We start from the raw sequence: 13,629 nt of genomic DNA, 5'->3' as shown, positions 1-13,629 counted from the left end.
TTCAAGGGGAACTCGGCGAGTCGATTGAATATGGCCCCGATATTATGGTTGAAGGAGGACCCATCGAGTTGTTGCTAGACTCGAAGAGTAGAGTCGGGAGTTGGATCATTTTGGAGGAATAGGGACTCGACGAGTTGGTAGACCAACTCGGCGAGTCAAGTCAACTGGAGGCTGACTTTGACCAGGATTTGGGTTGACCCTTATGGGGGTTGTGAGTACGAATTGATTACTTAGTAGAGTTGTCGTGTAGGTTTTAAGGAGTCGAGGAAAGTCGATTTCCACGCCTGGGACAGTTCAGACACTACGCGACATTGAGGTGAGTTACCTTCCAGTAGAAATGGGTCTAAGGCACCAAGGCCGACCCACTAGTAGTGATAACAGTTGAGATGATTGTCTTTGTGATAATTGTCTGGTTTGCTATTACGTGATATGTTCTATGTGCCAGTATGCTATGTTCTATGTGATAGTGGTAGCAGGAGGGGAATAGTCCCCCGATCGGTTGTTAGGTCCAAAGGGTAGGTCAGAAACCGCATATATGTCTGACATCATGTTTATGATAGTTTATTATGTGATAGTAGTAGGGGGTGAAGTAGTCATCGTGACCGGGTGGGATAGAACGAAGGGTAGGCAGGCACCCCAGAATGGCCTGACATGGGTTGTCAGCACCCCAGAATGGCTTGACACGGGTAGTCAGCACCGCAGAATGGATTGATACGGGTAGTCAGCACCCCAGAATGGTTTGACATGGGTAGGTCGGGCACCTTAGAATTGCCTGGCAGCATGGATGATTGTATAGTATGTGGTATGATAGGGGAACTCATTAAGATTTGTACTTACAGTTCCACTTTTGGTTTCAGGTACCTCTTCATGCAAGGGGAAGGAGCCGGCAGCGTAGCAACACATCACACACACATGATTTCTACAATGAGTTTTCTGGGATTGTACTCTGATTTATATTATTGTTCGATGTTTTGATTTTGAGACATGTTCATGATGGTTTATGGAATGATATGATATTGACAATGTTTTCAGTAAACGATTTTATAAATTACTTAATTAAAAACGAAATTTTTGGACTCAAAATTTGGGATGTTATATTTGATCAATTAAAATAATATATAAAAGAATATGAACTTATTTATAGGTAAATGAGGCAAATGAACTTTAAACCTATATTTAAAAAATACATATTTTCTAAACAGAGTTTTATATGATATAAAACTATATGACATAAAACACAATAAGGATAAAATTCTAATTTATGAGATGCTGATGCACAAATTGTATACAAACCACTATGTTTTTAAAATTGTTAAAAGGTAAAACATCTCTCTATTCTAATAAAATAATAGCTTTATTATTATTATTTTTTTGTCATATATCATTCTAATACAACTCTTCATTAATATTATATCACTTGTCATAGAGATATATTAGGTAAATCGCTTTAAAATTCAAATTTACTTTTTCTAATTATATGTTAAATTTGAAGTTATAATAATTTTAAAATTTTGATATATCTCTTAATTAATAATTTATTTAAAATAATTGATTAATAATTATTAATCTTTATTATAAAAGTTTAATTAATTTTGTAACCATTGTACTCACGGATCATAAATTTAATAAACTAGTTGTTGTAGCATATCAGGTGTTAGTCTTAGAATGAATATCATATTATCATTGCATATTTCGTCTAGAAACCGTTTGGTTGTATAAATTGGAAAAAAATGTGAAACATGGTTACATAACTAGGAATTTAACCACCTTTTTAATAATAGGAATCTTCAAATAATTTATCATATTTTAGTTTGCTTCCATATTGAGCGATTTCATATTTCAAACTATCATAATCTAGGTATTGAGTTTGTTCCCTACCATATTCTAGTTTTCATATGATAATATATTTTAGTTTCTACGTTGTACATACTTTAAAACCAATGATATAATCTTGTAGGCATCTTGAAATTAAATTACAACCAGGAAAGTGTTACCCCTGTGTTGCAGGGGTTAGTTGGTATTACGAAAGTTGGTTTTTGTGAATCTTTATAACCATGTTTGATGTTAGTGAATTATCCATGAATTCTTTTTTACTCTTTAAGTATTAGTCAACCGTTGCTAAAAAAAATTTATGAGGCTTTAACATTTTTGTTGATCAAATAAGCATTTTTGTAACAGAGTGTAAATGACAAACAAAATAGACGATACCAACTTATTTAAGATCAAGAATAATTACATACTAACATCAAAAGAGTAGTTGAATATCATAAAAATTATGAGCCCATAAGGTTTATTATCCAAGGAATTATATGTATAATGAAACCTTGATTCCAAAGTGGAGGAACTTGGAACCCCTGAAACACAATAATCTACCCAAATAGGTCATTTAAATACAAAAGAAAATTGGCTGGCTTAATCAAGATTATTTGCAAAATTCGAAAGTATAATGCTATATTTGGTAGATTTTTAAAATATAATGGCTTAATAAGAAAAACAGAAGAGTTATTTGTATTTATTTTCTGCAGGTCCATCTGCTTTTCGTGTAGAAGACCAACAATTTAATAATTTGGTTCAAGATATTTGAGTAGCTTATTTGAGATATTTGTGGTGCTTTTGTCATGTTTTAAGCAATTGACAATGTTACCCTTTGATGTATAAACAAAAAAAAAAAAAAAAAGGTAATGTAGGCATTTTACTTGGAAGATGACCAAAAACATTACAAAAAAGGAAAACTTTTGTAATTTATTTTTAAATTAGATAAAAGAAAAGATGGAAAAGCAAACATTGTTAACAACAAATCCTTTTCGTTAATCTTCAAAAGCTGATACATTTTAGATTGATCACACACCCGGGAAACATAATCCACCTGCGAATCAATGAAAATACTACAGATCAAAAAATAGGTAGGAATAGAGTAATTATATAAAAGGAGTTAAAAAAAAAATTGGTAAATATTTTTAAAAAATAATAATAATAATGTTTTTTGAAAAATGATATATTGTATAAAAAATTATAAATGAGTAAATATATTAAAAAAAAAAAAAAACTTTGTTATCTTACAAATTAACTAACCAATGAAAGAGTCGAAGGAACCTGGCTAAATTTTTTTATTTTGAACACATGAACCATATATGAATTTATTTTAGATAAATCATGTAAAAGAATACATTAACCGAACACATAAGTATGTAACAGTACACAATTTACTACCTATCAAAGCATTAAAGGATTTAACTGCCACGTTCATAAACATCAATGTAATATGCACTAAATTCAAAAAATATTAAATATAAAGTAGAAAATGTTTTTTATAAAATGAAGTCACTTGGTCAATTACCCAAATGAAAGGGTTACTAAAAAATACTGATGCCTCGTGTTAGTATAATCCATATTCGTTAATAATCACATGTTTCACTCCATAAAATGGAGTAATTAAGATACGAAAATGCAATTACCATGTAAAAAACGTTGCAGGATCTAGCACCATTAATGGAAGTTTTTTATTCTATTTCAAGCACAACAAAGAAGGTCAATATAGTTTATTGTTTTATGATGTTAACTGTAAAGATTTTCATTGTTAAGTGGATTTATAAATGATTATAACACCAATACCAGAATCAGATGAACTTGATGGCTTCCTGACTAAAATATATGTGAACCTGGTCTCTGTTGACGTGGATGCCAATATTGGAGTTGCCTGATCAAGTAGTATCACATAACAGAATGATCAATTTATGAATTAAAGCTATGGTAAGAAATTGTTTTAAGAGATAATTCTTGAGTGTGAAAACATCAAATGGGTTAGCAACAGCTCCCTCTCAATCTTTTGCAATAATTTAGCTTCACCCTTTTAATTATGATTTCTAATTAGTCAAATTACATAACATTGTTAATGAGTGAGAGGTTAGAGAGGATAAATAAGTTAAGAACCTGAATCAAAGTTCTATGGTCTCAACATAACTGCGAAATTAGCTATACAGGGTGTTTATGAGCAAAGAGAAGAGCAATAAAAATAACTCTAATTTTTGCATGTGATTCACAAATTAAATGAATCTAGAGGCAGTTTTTTAAAGCATGAAAGCTCTGTTTGCACCATTGCTCATAATGATGACAAATAACTTCCTTCTTATGTTACTGAACTCAAAAAACTGATGTGATTATGTTCACATAGTAACAATTCTAACCTACACAAAAGGATTTTAACATAAGCAAGAATATCCAAAGTAATAAAAAAGGAACATGAGAAGACGTAAAACTTTTACATCATCATGTGCCTCTCCAAGGGCTTTTCTGTCTTTCTTTCTCCTCCAACTATGACCATCTTTACAAAAAAAAAAAAAAAAACCTCAGGACCTTGCTGTCAAAGAGAAACAAATAGCCACCTGTAGAAGCATGTAATCAATAAGGTAACCACAAAATATCAGTTTCAAAACTTAATAAAATGAAATTTTATATGCTTTTCAAAGTTTCCAATACCTCAGAGCATAAATGTATGTGATCGCACCGAGTAGAACCGGATAGCGTACACCCAGCTGGAAATGATTTTCTAGGGCAGGACCGCAACCCAGTGAGGGATTAATCCCACAATTAAAAACAACAAAGCACAAATTAGAAAAAATTAGGGCTCAAACCTACCTGGATCGGGTTCATCATTTCCGGTAATACCTTAACAGGGGCTTTTGCCGGAGGCTTTCTCCTCGCCGGAGCAGTGTTAGGTCGATGAAGTGATCATTCACATCATCATCAAACCCTAGATAACAACACGTAGGTGGAAAGAAATTAGAGAGCGGTATATCAGAGACGAACAAAGATAGAGATTAAAACACAAATTGAGATGAAGGCGGTCGAACATCAAAGAGGCGCACTGAAAGAGTCGAAGTCAAAAAGAGAAAAAAGGGAGAAAAACCTTGTTGGAAGAGGGTAAAAATGATGCTGTCGCTTTGAGATAGAACAAAAATAACGGAGATGAAAGCATACCAGATGAAGACAGATTGACCGACAGTGACTATTCATGCCCGCCGGCGAGGCCGTCACTAAGCAGCAGCGACACATCTGTTGCCCTTCACGGCCTCTTGCAGTCGGTGGGAAACAGACACAAATCTATGGGAAGCCATCAAAGGAAGAAAGGCTTTCTGGATGAAATTGGGAACAAACTGAGATAAGAAGAAAGTGGCGAAGTCAAAGGCGGTGGAGAGGAAGCGATAAGAGGGTAAGGTGGCAAAGGTCTGAAAGTGTAAAAGTTTGGTGGCCAAAATAGGAAAGCAAAGAAGTTACTGTAGATAAGGCTCCCCACTTTTAAGTGTATATATAATCACATATAGTTTCTCTTTACAACTTATGTTTGTTATAGATATCTATCCTAAATCAATATTGAAAGAACCGGATAACCTTCAATTCAGCAAAAATCACACTTACTCAACATACATTTATTTGTGTTACAACACTATATATTTTCAAATATATTCATTAAGGCATTGTACATCATTATATATCGTTGTACATGGACACATCTAACTAGTTACAACATTGTACTTCCATTTTTTTTTCTTATTAGGACAATATACATTTAAAATTTTACACAATTATAATAGTGAAATTTGCACCATACTTTCATTTATTTTTATATAACAATATTCAACATTTGCTTATTTCTATTACAAAATTGTACTTTCAATTATTTTTCTTATCAAGGCTAATACTTTGAAAAAATCTTACCAATTAAATCACCAAAAATTGCAACATTTATCTGAATATTATAGCATTTTTATTTATAAAATTTATTTACTTCTATTGTAACATTGTACTTTCCATTATCTCTTATTAAGTGTTAAGACACTGTTTTTGGAATCTATCTAGTTATAGCATCGCCCTTTCAAACTTTCCTTACTATGCATTATACTTCAAAAAACTACACAATAAGAATTTGTTTGTAAATTGATAAATCAATATTATTTGGTAGATTTTTCAAAGTACAATATTGTAATATGAAGAAACAAAATTGTAATGGACACAAATGAAAGTACACTGTTATTTTTCACAATTGACCCTTGCTCTTTCGTCTTCTTTTTACTTTTTAATCTTCTCTTCTTTCCTCTTTCATACTTGCCTTTTTCTTCTTTTTCTGTAACTATTAGCGATCTTTTCTACGATTTATTACCATAACTACCCTTCTGGAAATAAAGGTCACATAAACACTTCTCAAAAGAAGAAAAGAGGAACAAAAAAAATGAAACCAATTCTTTACCTAAAGAAGATCAGCATATGACTTGCACTCTATGCCTTTTATTCATGTGATAAATAAATAAATAATTTAAAAAAAAAAAAAAAACATAGCTTCCATTTTTTATATTTTATAAAAACAAAGTCTTATTTTAATAAAATCAATAAAAATGGGTCGAATGGGGTCAGATCCATCTATTTAAGATAAATAACTCATAATCCATCTATATAAGATAAAGAAGGACATGTAACATGTTAGTTAACTGGTTAGATCATTATGTATTTATAATATATATACATAAGGAGACCAATCTCTCCTTCACAACATCCATGTCCAACATTCATGATTAACAAAAGCAGATCCAGATTTCAGATTCCTTTTGAGTGAAAATTTCAAAGAATCCATATCCTCAATATGACTTCAAGATTCACCAAGATTACAACCCTCTAGCAAGAATGTTTTAACCTTCTTCAACACACATACAATTCTTGAAAGCTTTTCAATCTTGATGCAGTAACTCAGATCAACAAGGACAAGTTGAACACATTGCTCGATTGACTCACAAACCTCACGCAAACCAATGCAATTTGTAACTATCAACCTCTCAAGTGCCGGGAGTTCATCAAAGCCACCCAGACTAATAAGTTGTTCGCAAAAACTTAAATTAAGAATCTTCAATGATCCAAGAACCCTTTTGTCCTTTAAACAATATCCATCCAGCTGATAAACAAATATAAGTTAGAACATAGAATAGTAGTGAATTTTATCAACTCAACATGGAAAAGTAATAAATGAAGATAAGTTACCTTTTGCCTCTTCTGAAGCAGTTGTGAATTACTATAACAAACACCAAACGATTCGATATTGCTATATGACATGTCAAGAGCAACCAAATTCTCCATTGGTAAGTCTGAAGGTATAGACTTCAAAGGAAACCCATGCATACACAACCATCTTAATTCTTCTGGAAAATTTTCATAAGACCCTCGAATTTGCACATAATTGAGTTGTAGAAGCATTAGCCTATCCATCTTACTCAATGCGTCTGTTTTCAACTCAACTGATCCACGTAACTTCTCTTTCTCAAGCATTCTCATGTCAAGGGTGAGGCCTCGAATATTCCCTTTACCCTAAAAAGAAAACGGATCCAAAAATAAACATCAAATGTTACAAAACATGTATATAGAGAATAAAAAATATTTTGATCTTACCTTTTTTTGTTTCAACACTTTGAATGACTCTTCATCACACCATAATCGACTCCGTTTCCATGGCTTGTTAGGTGATTCTTCACATACAATGTATCTTCCCATCTCTTGAATCAATTGACGCATCATTAACTTGTTATTTTGATTAATACTAAGAAGGCCTCTGTCGATTAAATTAGTGATCCCATTTCTTGTTTCTATACCAAAAGAATTTAATATTGTAATTGCTACATCTTTATCCATTCCAACAAAAAAACAAGCAATATCTTTAAACAAATCCTTATTATCGTTAGATGGTAAAGAGTCAAAGCTTCCTCTTAACACATTATGTATACGAGCACCATTTTCTTTCTTTAACTCTTCCATGCATCCCTCCCAATAAGATATATCCCGATTATGTAAAGCCTTTCCCATACCTTTAAGAGCCATTGGATGTCCTTCACAATATTTCACAAGCTTATCTGACAACTCTTCATAGCCTGGATTCGGATCATAGGACATGAAAGCATGAAAACACAAAAGTTTCCGTGACCCAGTGTCATCTAATCCTTCAAGCAAGTGTTTTAAATGGTTGGGTTTAAAGTTCTTTTTGAATAGTGCACAACTCTCTGTTAACCACGCGTCCTTTGTTGTTATTATGATTTTGCTTCCCGGATGAAAAGCTTTGCTTCCAAGTAACGCGTTTAACTGGTCAAGACTATTGATATCATCAAGAACTAGAAACACCTTTTTACGGGAGACTACATTCTCAATTTTTGAGGTGTATATAGAAGCATTATTAACTAGAATTGAAGTTGTTTTTGAAATGTCATCACAGAGTTGTTGCTGTAAGTCGAGCAAACCACTAGCTTTTGCATCACATCTCTTACCGATATCTTCAATAAAACTGCTTGTGTGGAATTCATGACAATGTAACGTATAGACATATTTGGCTAAAGATGTCTTCCCGATTCCACCAATACCTAAAATAGTGAGTATGTTTGTTGTATGTAAGGATGCATCTTGCAACCATGAAGTGACAAAATTAATGGAATTGTCCATTCCAATAAGTTGTGGCACAGGACTCCTTGAGGATATACGTAATCTATTGTAGATGTCATTTACAACTTCTACAATAACCTCCGTTTCTTTCCTGAAATTTGATTTGAAATCAAAGCCACATTCGAAATAAGATTTTAATATCAAAACTATATAATATTCGCCTTTCTATGTTATAACCATATAAGCATCTAATGTGAAATGTCATAGTTTTATGTATAATAAGTCCTGAGCCACCAATGTAATACAATATCTCAATGTGGTTTTATAAGATTGTCAATCTTAAATATCAATGTGGTTTTGCATGGATCTGTAAAAAAATGGTATGTAATAGTTATAGGGTTAACCATTACTACTTACAAGTTATAAGTAAGAGCAGTTATTTATTAATATTGAAGATGATATGATTTGAAGTTAGAAAATACATAATCAATGGTAAACACATGGCAACCATTCAAATTTTAGCTTTAATAGAAAGCATATAAAAGTTATTACAATGGTGTATCAAAAAGAATTAATTTATGATAAAATAATAAATCCATACAAAAGGTGTTAAAAGTAGCAAGATGGTTAATCACTTAATCTACCTATATGAATCAATACATGAGATCACATAATTGCAAAAATTAGATTCAATTTTAAGCATTTCTTTATCCATGTTATATACATCAGAAATATACATAATTGATGTTGATTAGGAAATTTATTGAAATGCATAGGGAGAAGAAGATATTAACTTTTCACGAGCTAATAGAACAAAATTAAAGGAGCATGGAAATATGGGTATAAAAGTGGTCACCTGCCATTTATGTCAATCCCTTTTAAATCAGCAACTTCTGTAAGCGCTTTATTCCATTTTTCCATTTTTTCAGCTAATTTACTTCTTTTATTTGCATTTGTCTCTGCCTCCATCCTGTGTCTATGCATAGCCATTGCATCTCCGAAGCTACATTTTTGCTTCCTGACATTAGTGGGCTCCACATGATAAAAGAGAGGGAAAACAATATGGTTGGATGTCATATGTTGCTCAAGGATCAACACTAATTCATCCAGACACCATGTTGAAGTAGCATAATTCATGGACAACACAATAACAGAAGCCCTAGATGCTTTAATTGCACTCTCCAATTCCGGTTTCAGATCTTCCCCTATTTGAATCTCTTCATCATCCAAGAAGGTAGTGATTTTGGCATCCATGAGTGCCTTATAAAGCTGATTAGTGAAACCATGACGAGTGTCAACGCCTCTAAAACTTAAAAACACATCGTATGTATAACCATGAGTTGATGAAGATGAAAATCCTTCTGAATGTTCAGAGAGAACAGCCATTATGAGTTATGGGTTAATGACCTTTCACCCTTCCCAATATGCTTTGAAACTCAGGTTTCCTTCACACAGCTTCAGTTATGAATGTTGGTTTTAGTGTTCACCTCTTCCTTTTGTTAAAAAGCTTTCGAATCCCACACTTAATTTGCTGCATCAGATTTTAACAAATAATTAATATATTAACACAAAAAAGAATAAGTTTCTTGACATGGTTGTTTATAGATCCCTTTTTTTTCTTAAATTAACAAGTCATGCCATTTATAAGCTTTCGATTTCAAATCTATACTAGATGAAACTTTGGAGGTAAATAAACTTATAAACCTCATACACAAGCCTACAGATATCCCCTTTCTTGAGACAAAGGTGATTTATTAGACAACTGAAAAAGGATTTGTTGTCTAAGGTTGTAGGTGATAAATCTACAAAGGAATCACATACAAATTTTGTAGCTCAAAGCAAAAACCTAATCCAGCTTATTTGCAAATAATTTACTATTAATTAAGCAATTAGAGATCTAAACTCTGTATCAGCAAAATCCTAAACAAGATGGACGCCCTAATTGAAATATAAAACTAGACAAAAGTAATCGAAACAATCGAAATTTAAACCCCAGTTGATGGAAAAACACATATTGATAAAATAAGATAATCGACAACTTGTGAAATTAACTTGTAAGAATGTGCAAAGTGCATATATAGTTACCTGCCTACAGAACGACAGTGAGACCTGAGTAGACGAGAATAGAGGACGATGAACGGCGATGAGACTTAAAAGATGACGGAGTGAAAAGTACAGGCGAACGGTGGTAAGTTGGAGGTGAACGGCGAGGCAATGAGGAAGGAGGCGAGACAAGACGGTGAGGCTTCACGATTTTCCTTTTTTGAGTTTTCTTTTTCCGAATTTAACGATATTACGCCACGAACATTACTTGAAAATTTCTAGGGTAATTGCTTGAAAATTTAACAATTTATATTTGTTTAAGGGTAATTGCTAGAAATTTTCTAGGTAAATTACATCATTTCGGTGTATATGTCAAACATGCATTTAATTCTTATTTTTAAAAATTAATGTATTTTAAAAGAGAAATTAAATTACCTCCTACTTTTTATGCCTATAATTATTCCTACCCACTAAAATTATGACAAATCATCATTCAATTTAATTGTAATTGATATATTTCTAATATAACCTTAATGAATTAGTTAAAAAAATATAGAATGATGACACTTGTCATAATTTTATTGGGTATGAACATTTGTAGGCATAAAAAATAGGAAACAATTTAATTTACATGTGAAATGGAATAACTAAAATGCACTTTAATTTATTTTTTATATCTTTAATTATTTTTATTTTATTAAACCTAATATGAGAATCTCTCTCTCTCTCTCTCTCTCTCTCTCTCTCTCTCTCTCTCTCTCTCTCTCTCTCTCTCTCTCTCTCTCTCTCTCTCTCTCTCTCTCTCTCTCTCTCTCTCTCTCTCTCTCTCTCTCTCTCAACCACCACCACCATTACTGGAAATCCACTACACACCCACTATTTGTTTTCCTAAAAAATAATCACCAACCACCACCTTCTTCACCATTGAAACCCTCTTGTACGAACATCGGTCGGCAACCATCCCCTTTGACACCACCTGTCATCGCTCAATTATCAGTATTGTGGGAGGATATAGCCTCTTTTCGGAGTACAAATCTAAACAATAAGGTAGAAACTTGGGAAAGAGTGCAAATTTGCTACCCTGTCGACAAAAAAAATAAGAGGTGCCTATGGTTTGGTGCAACGATGGATCACCCATATTTTTCGGCACAACCACCCCAAACACTCCATTCTCCCTTCCCAACCAATGGTGAAACCTTCTTCCTTCTTCTCACTCCAATCGATAAACCACGTATTGAGAAAAGGGATTAGTTATCTTGTTCTCAATCGAACATTGGAACCATGGTTCTTAAAAGCGCGTCATGGCGTGTCTCAAGACGTGTAATTGTGTGAGGCGTGGTGTAGCTGTTACGAAAACGTCCAAAGCGGGTTTGTTAAGTGTGGCGTCCAAATAACGTGTTAAAACGCGCCTTAATGCTTTATGGCACGAGTTTTTTTTCAAAGCGTGGTTTTTTTTATTGGACCTAAAATAATTGAATTTTTGTTAATTTTTTATATTAAATGTTAATATAATACTTCTAAAAACTTTATATATTTGATAAATTTCAATAATTATATGATTTATTTTTTTAATATATATATAAAATAGTCACGCCTTAAAAAACATCATCACTCGCCAAGGCTCATCATAGCTTAATTTAGACGTTGTTGTCAAGCCACATCTCACATTATTTAGAACTTTGGTTGGAACAGATCACTACCCTCTCATAAAAAATAAAAAATAAAAAAAAAATAATAAAAAAAAAAAAAAACTAGAGGTGGATAGGGTTTGGTTTTGACATATGTTGTTCTTTCAGACGATGATCTTTGTATCTTGCTACCCTCTTGTCGGAAAAACGTGATTTCTTACTTCGTGTGTGTCATGTTCTTCAACCATTTTTGTTCTTTAAACTTTCTCTCTAAGGGAAGAAATATAGAAGAATGGGAAAGGAAATAAACAATAGTGGTGATGTTTTGGATTTTTGGTCTCACGGAGAATGGAAAACAGACTCGGGAAAGAAAAAAAAAAGGGGGGGGGGGGGGGGGGGGGGGGAAGATATTTTTTCCTTTGTTTTTAGTCTAAAAATAATAAATGAACAAAAGAAAATTAAAAAAAATAAAAGGTTAAAGGAAAAATAGTCTTTTTATTTCGGAGTGACTTAGCGTGCAAAAAAAGCAAACTCGGGACAATCAAAGTTCATTTTTGAAAATATGGACTAAACATGCGTTTTGGCACATGCAAGAGGGAAGAATGGTGTAATTTACCAAATTACTAATATGTTAGCTTAGTTAACGGAAAAGTTAAAAAAAAATTATAGAAAATGATAGAATACATGCTAAAATTGTTGGAAAAAACTTTTTTTGGTCGGTTTCGTAAGTTTATTTAATGTCCTAATTTTTAGAATAAAATTTTTATTTTTAAACTAGAATAAACACATATTTTCATAAGATATAATCAAGGCAAAACCATTTGTTTGTAAACCGTAGTTCAAAATCAGAGTTGTAAAGAAAAGTATCGTGGAATCTCAAATCATTAAACTATTGATGGGTGTGTACAGTTACGTCTTTGCCTTCCCACGAACTGATAAAGTACTTGAAAAACATTTAATCTACAACTGTAAGTCAAAGCTTAGTGAGTTCCCCTAAATACCTCACACAACAATACACATATGCCTGCACACAAGGCCAACAACACAAGGTTGGACTGCTATATGAGACTACAACATTTAGCTGGACTACTCTCCGGGCAGAGCCTACAACATTAAGCTAGACCACTCTCCTTAATATTGTAACATTAAACTAGAGTGCAAGGGTATCTTGCTCTTCAACACACAACTAGACCACCTCAACCCACTCACAATATGTCGACATATGCAAGTAGCAAACAAATAGTCACAGACAATTATTAAGAAATCTACATGTCTAACAGATCACTCAACATACCAGCATCCTAACATACAGAGGATCTATACTATAGTATAAAGTATAGTGAGAAGACTCACCAGAGCTACATGACTCACCTAAGCTACAGGATAAAAGCTTAACAGTATCCTTAACAATAGAACAGCTAACGCAAGCTAACTAATACGAAACTGAGACTACACACTCAATCCTAACAAGGTTTGACTAAAATTCAAACTTGTCAAAAACTCAATGGCCGAGTTACTGTGTCATGGCTAGCACCATGGTCAAGTCGTG

At 32.8% G+C, this 13,629-nt stretch overlaps 1 protein-coding gene and 1 long non-coding RNA gene across 7 annotated transcripts; both read right to left on the bottom strand.

The window, feature by feature from the left end:
• Nucleotides 1–2,227: 2,227 nt before the first annotated feature.
• On the bottom strand, nt 2,228–5,158 carry LOC111916129 (uncharacterized). 6 transcript variants are annotated; one of them, XR_002858418.3, is made up of 5 exons: nt 4,477–5,158; nt 4,263–4,382; nt 3,613–3,697; nt 3,456–3,505; nt 2,228–2,866 (listed from the first exon to the last, which is right to left on the bottom strand). It is a non-coding gene; the product is annotated as an uncharacterized LOC111916129 (long non-coding RNA). The 6 variants fall into 6 exon arrangements; XR_002858437.3 differs by lacking the exon at nt 3,456–3,505 and having other exon boundaries at nt 2,229–2,866; XR_002858410.3 differs by having other exon boundaries at nt 2,236–2,866; nt 3,613–4,382.
• Nucleotides 5,159–6,390: 1,232 nt separating this feature from the next.
• LOC111916121 (disease resistance protein RUN1) lies at nt 6,391–10,692 on the bottom strand. The gene is made up of 5 exons (XM_023911757.3): nt 10,495–10,692; nt 9,266–9,940; nt 7,432–8,560; nt 7,027–7,350; nt 6,391–6,940 (listed from the first exon to the last, which is right to left on the bottom strand). Exons 2-5 carry the CDS (start codon nt 9,793–9,795, stop codon nt 6,641–6,643), a joined length of 2,283 nt encoding a protein of 760 aa, XP_023767525.1. The 5' UTR covers nt 9,796–9,940; nt 10,495–10,692; the 3' UTR covers nt 6,391–6,640.
• Between the last annotated feature and the right edge of the window lie 2,937 nt (nt 10,693–13,629).

Source organism: Lactuca sativa, chromosome 1 (genome assembly GCF_002870075.4).
Source record: "Lactuca sativa cultivar Salinas chromosome 1, Lsat_Salinas_v11, whole genome shotgun sequence".
Classification (NCBI taxonomy): domain Eukaryota; kingdom Viridiplantae; phylum Streptophyta; class Magnoliopsida; order Asterales; family Asteraceae; genus Lactuca; species Lactuca sativa.
The sequence above is the reverse complement of the archived record's forward strand: the minus strand, read 5'-3'. Positions and strand labels throughout refer to the sequence as shown.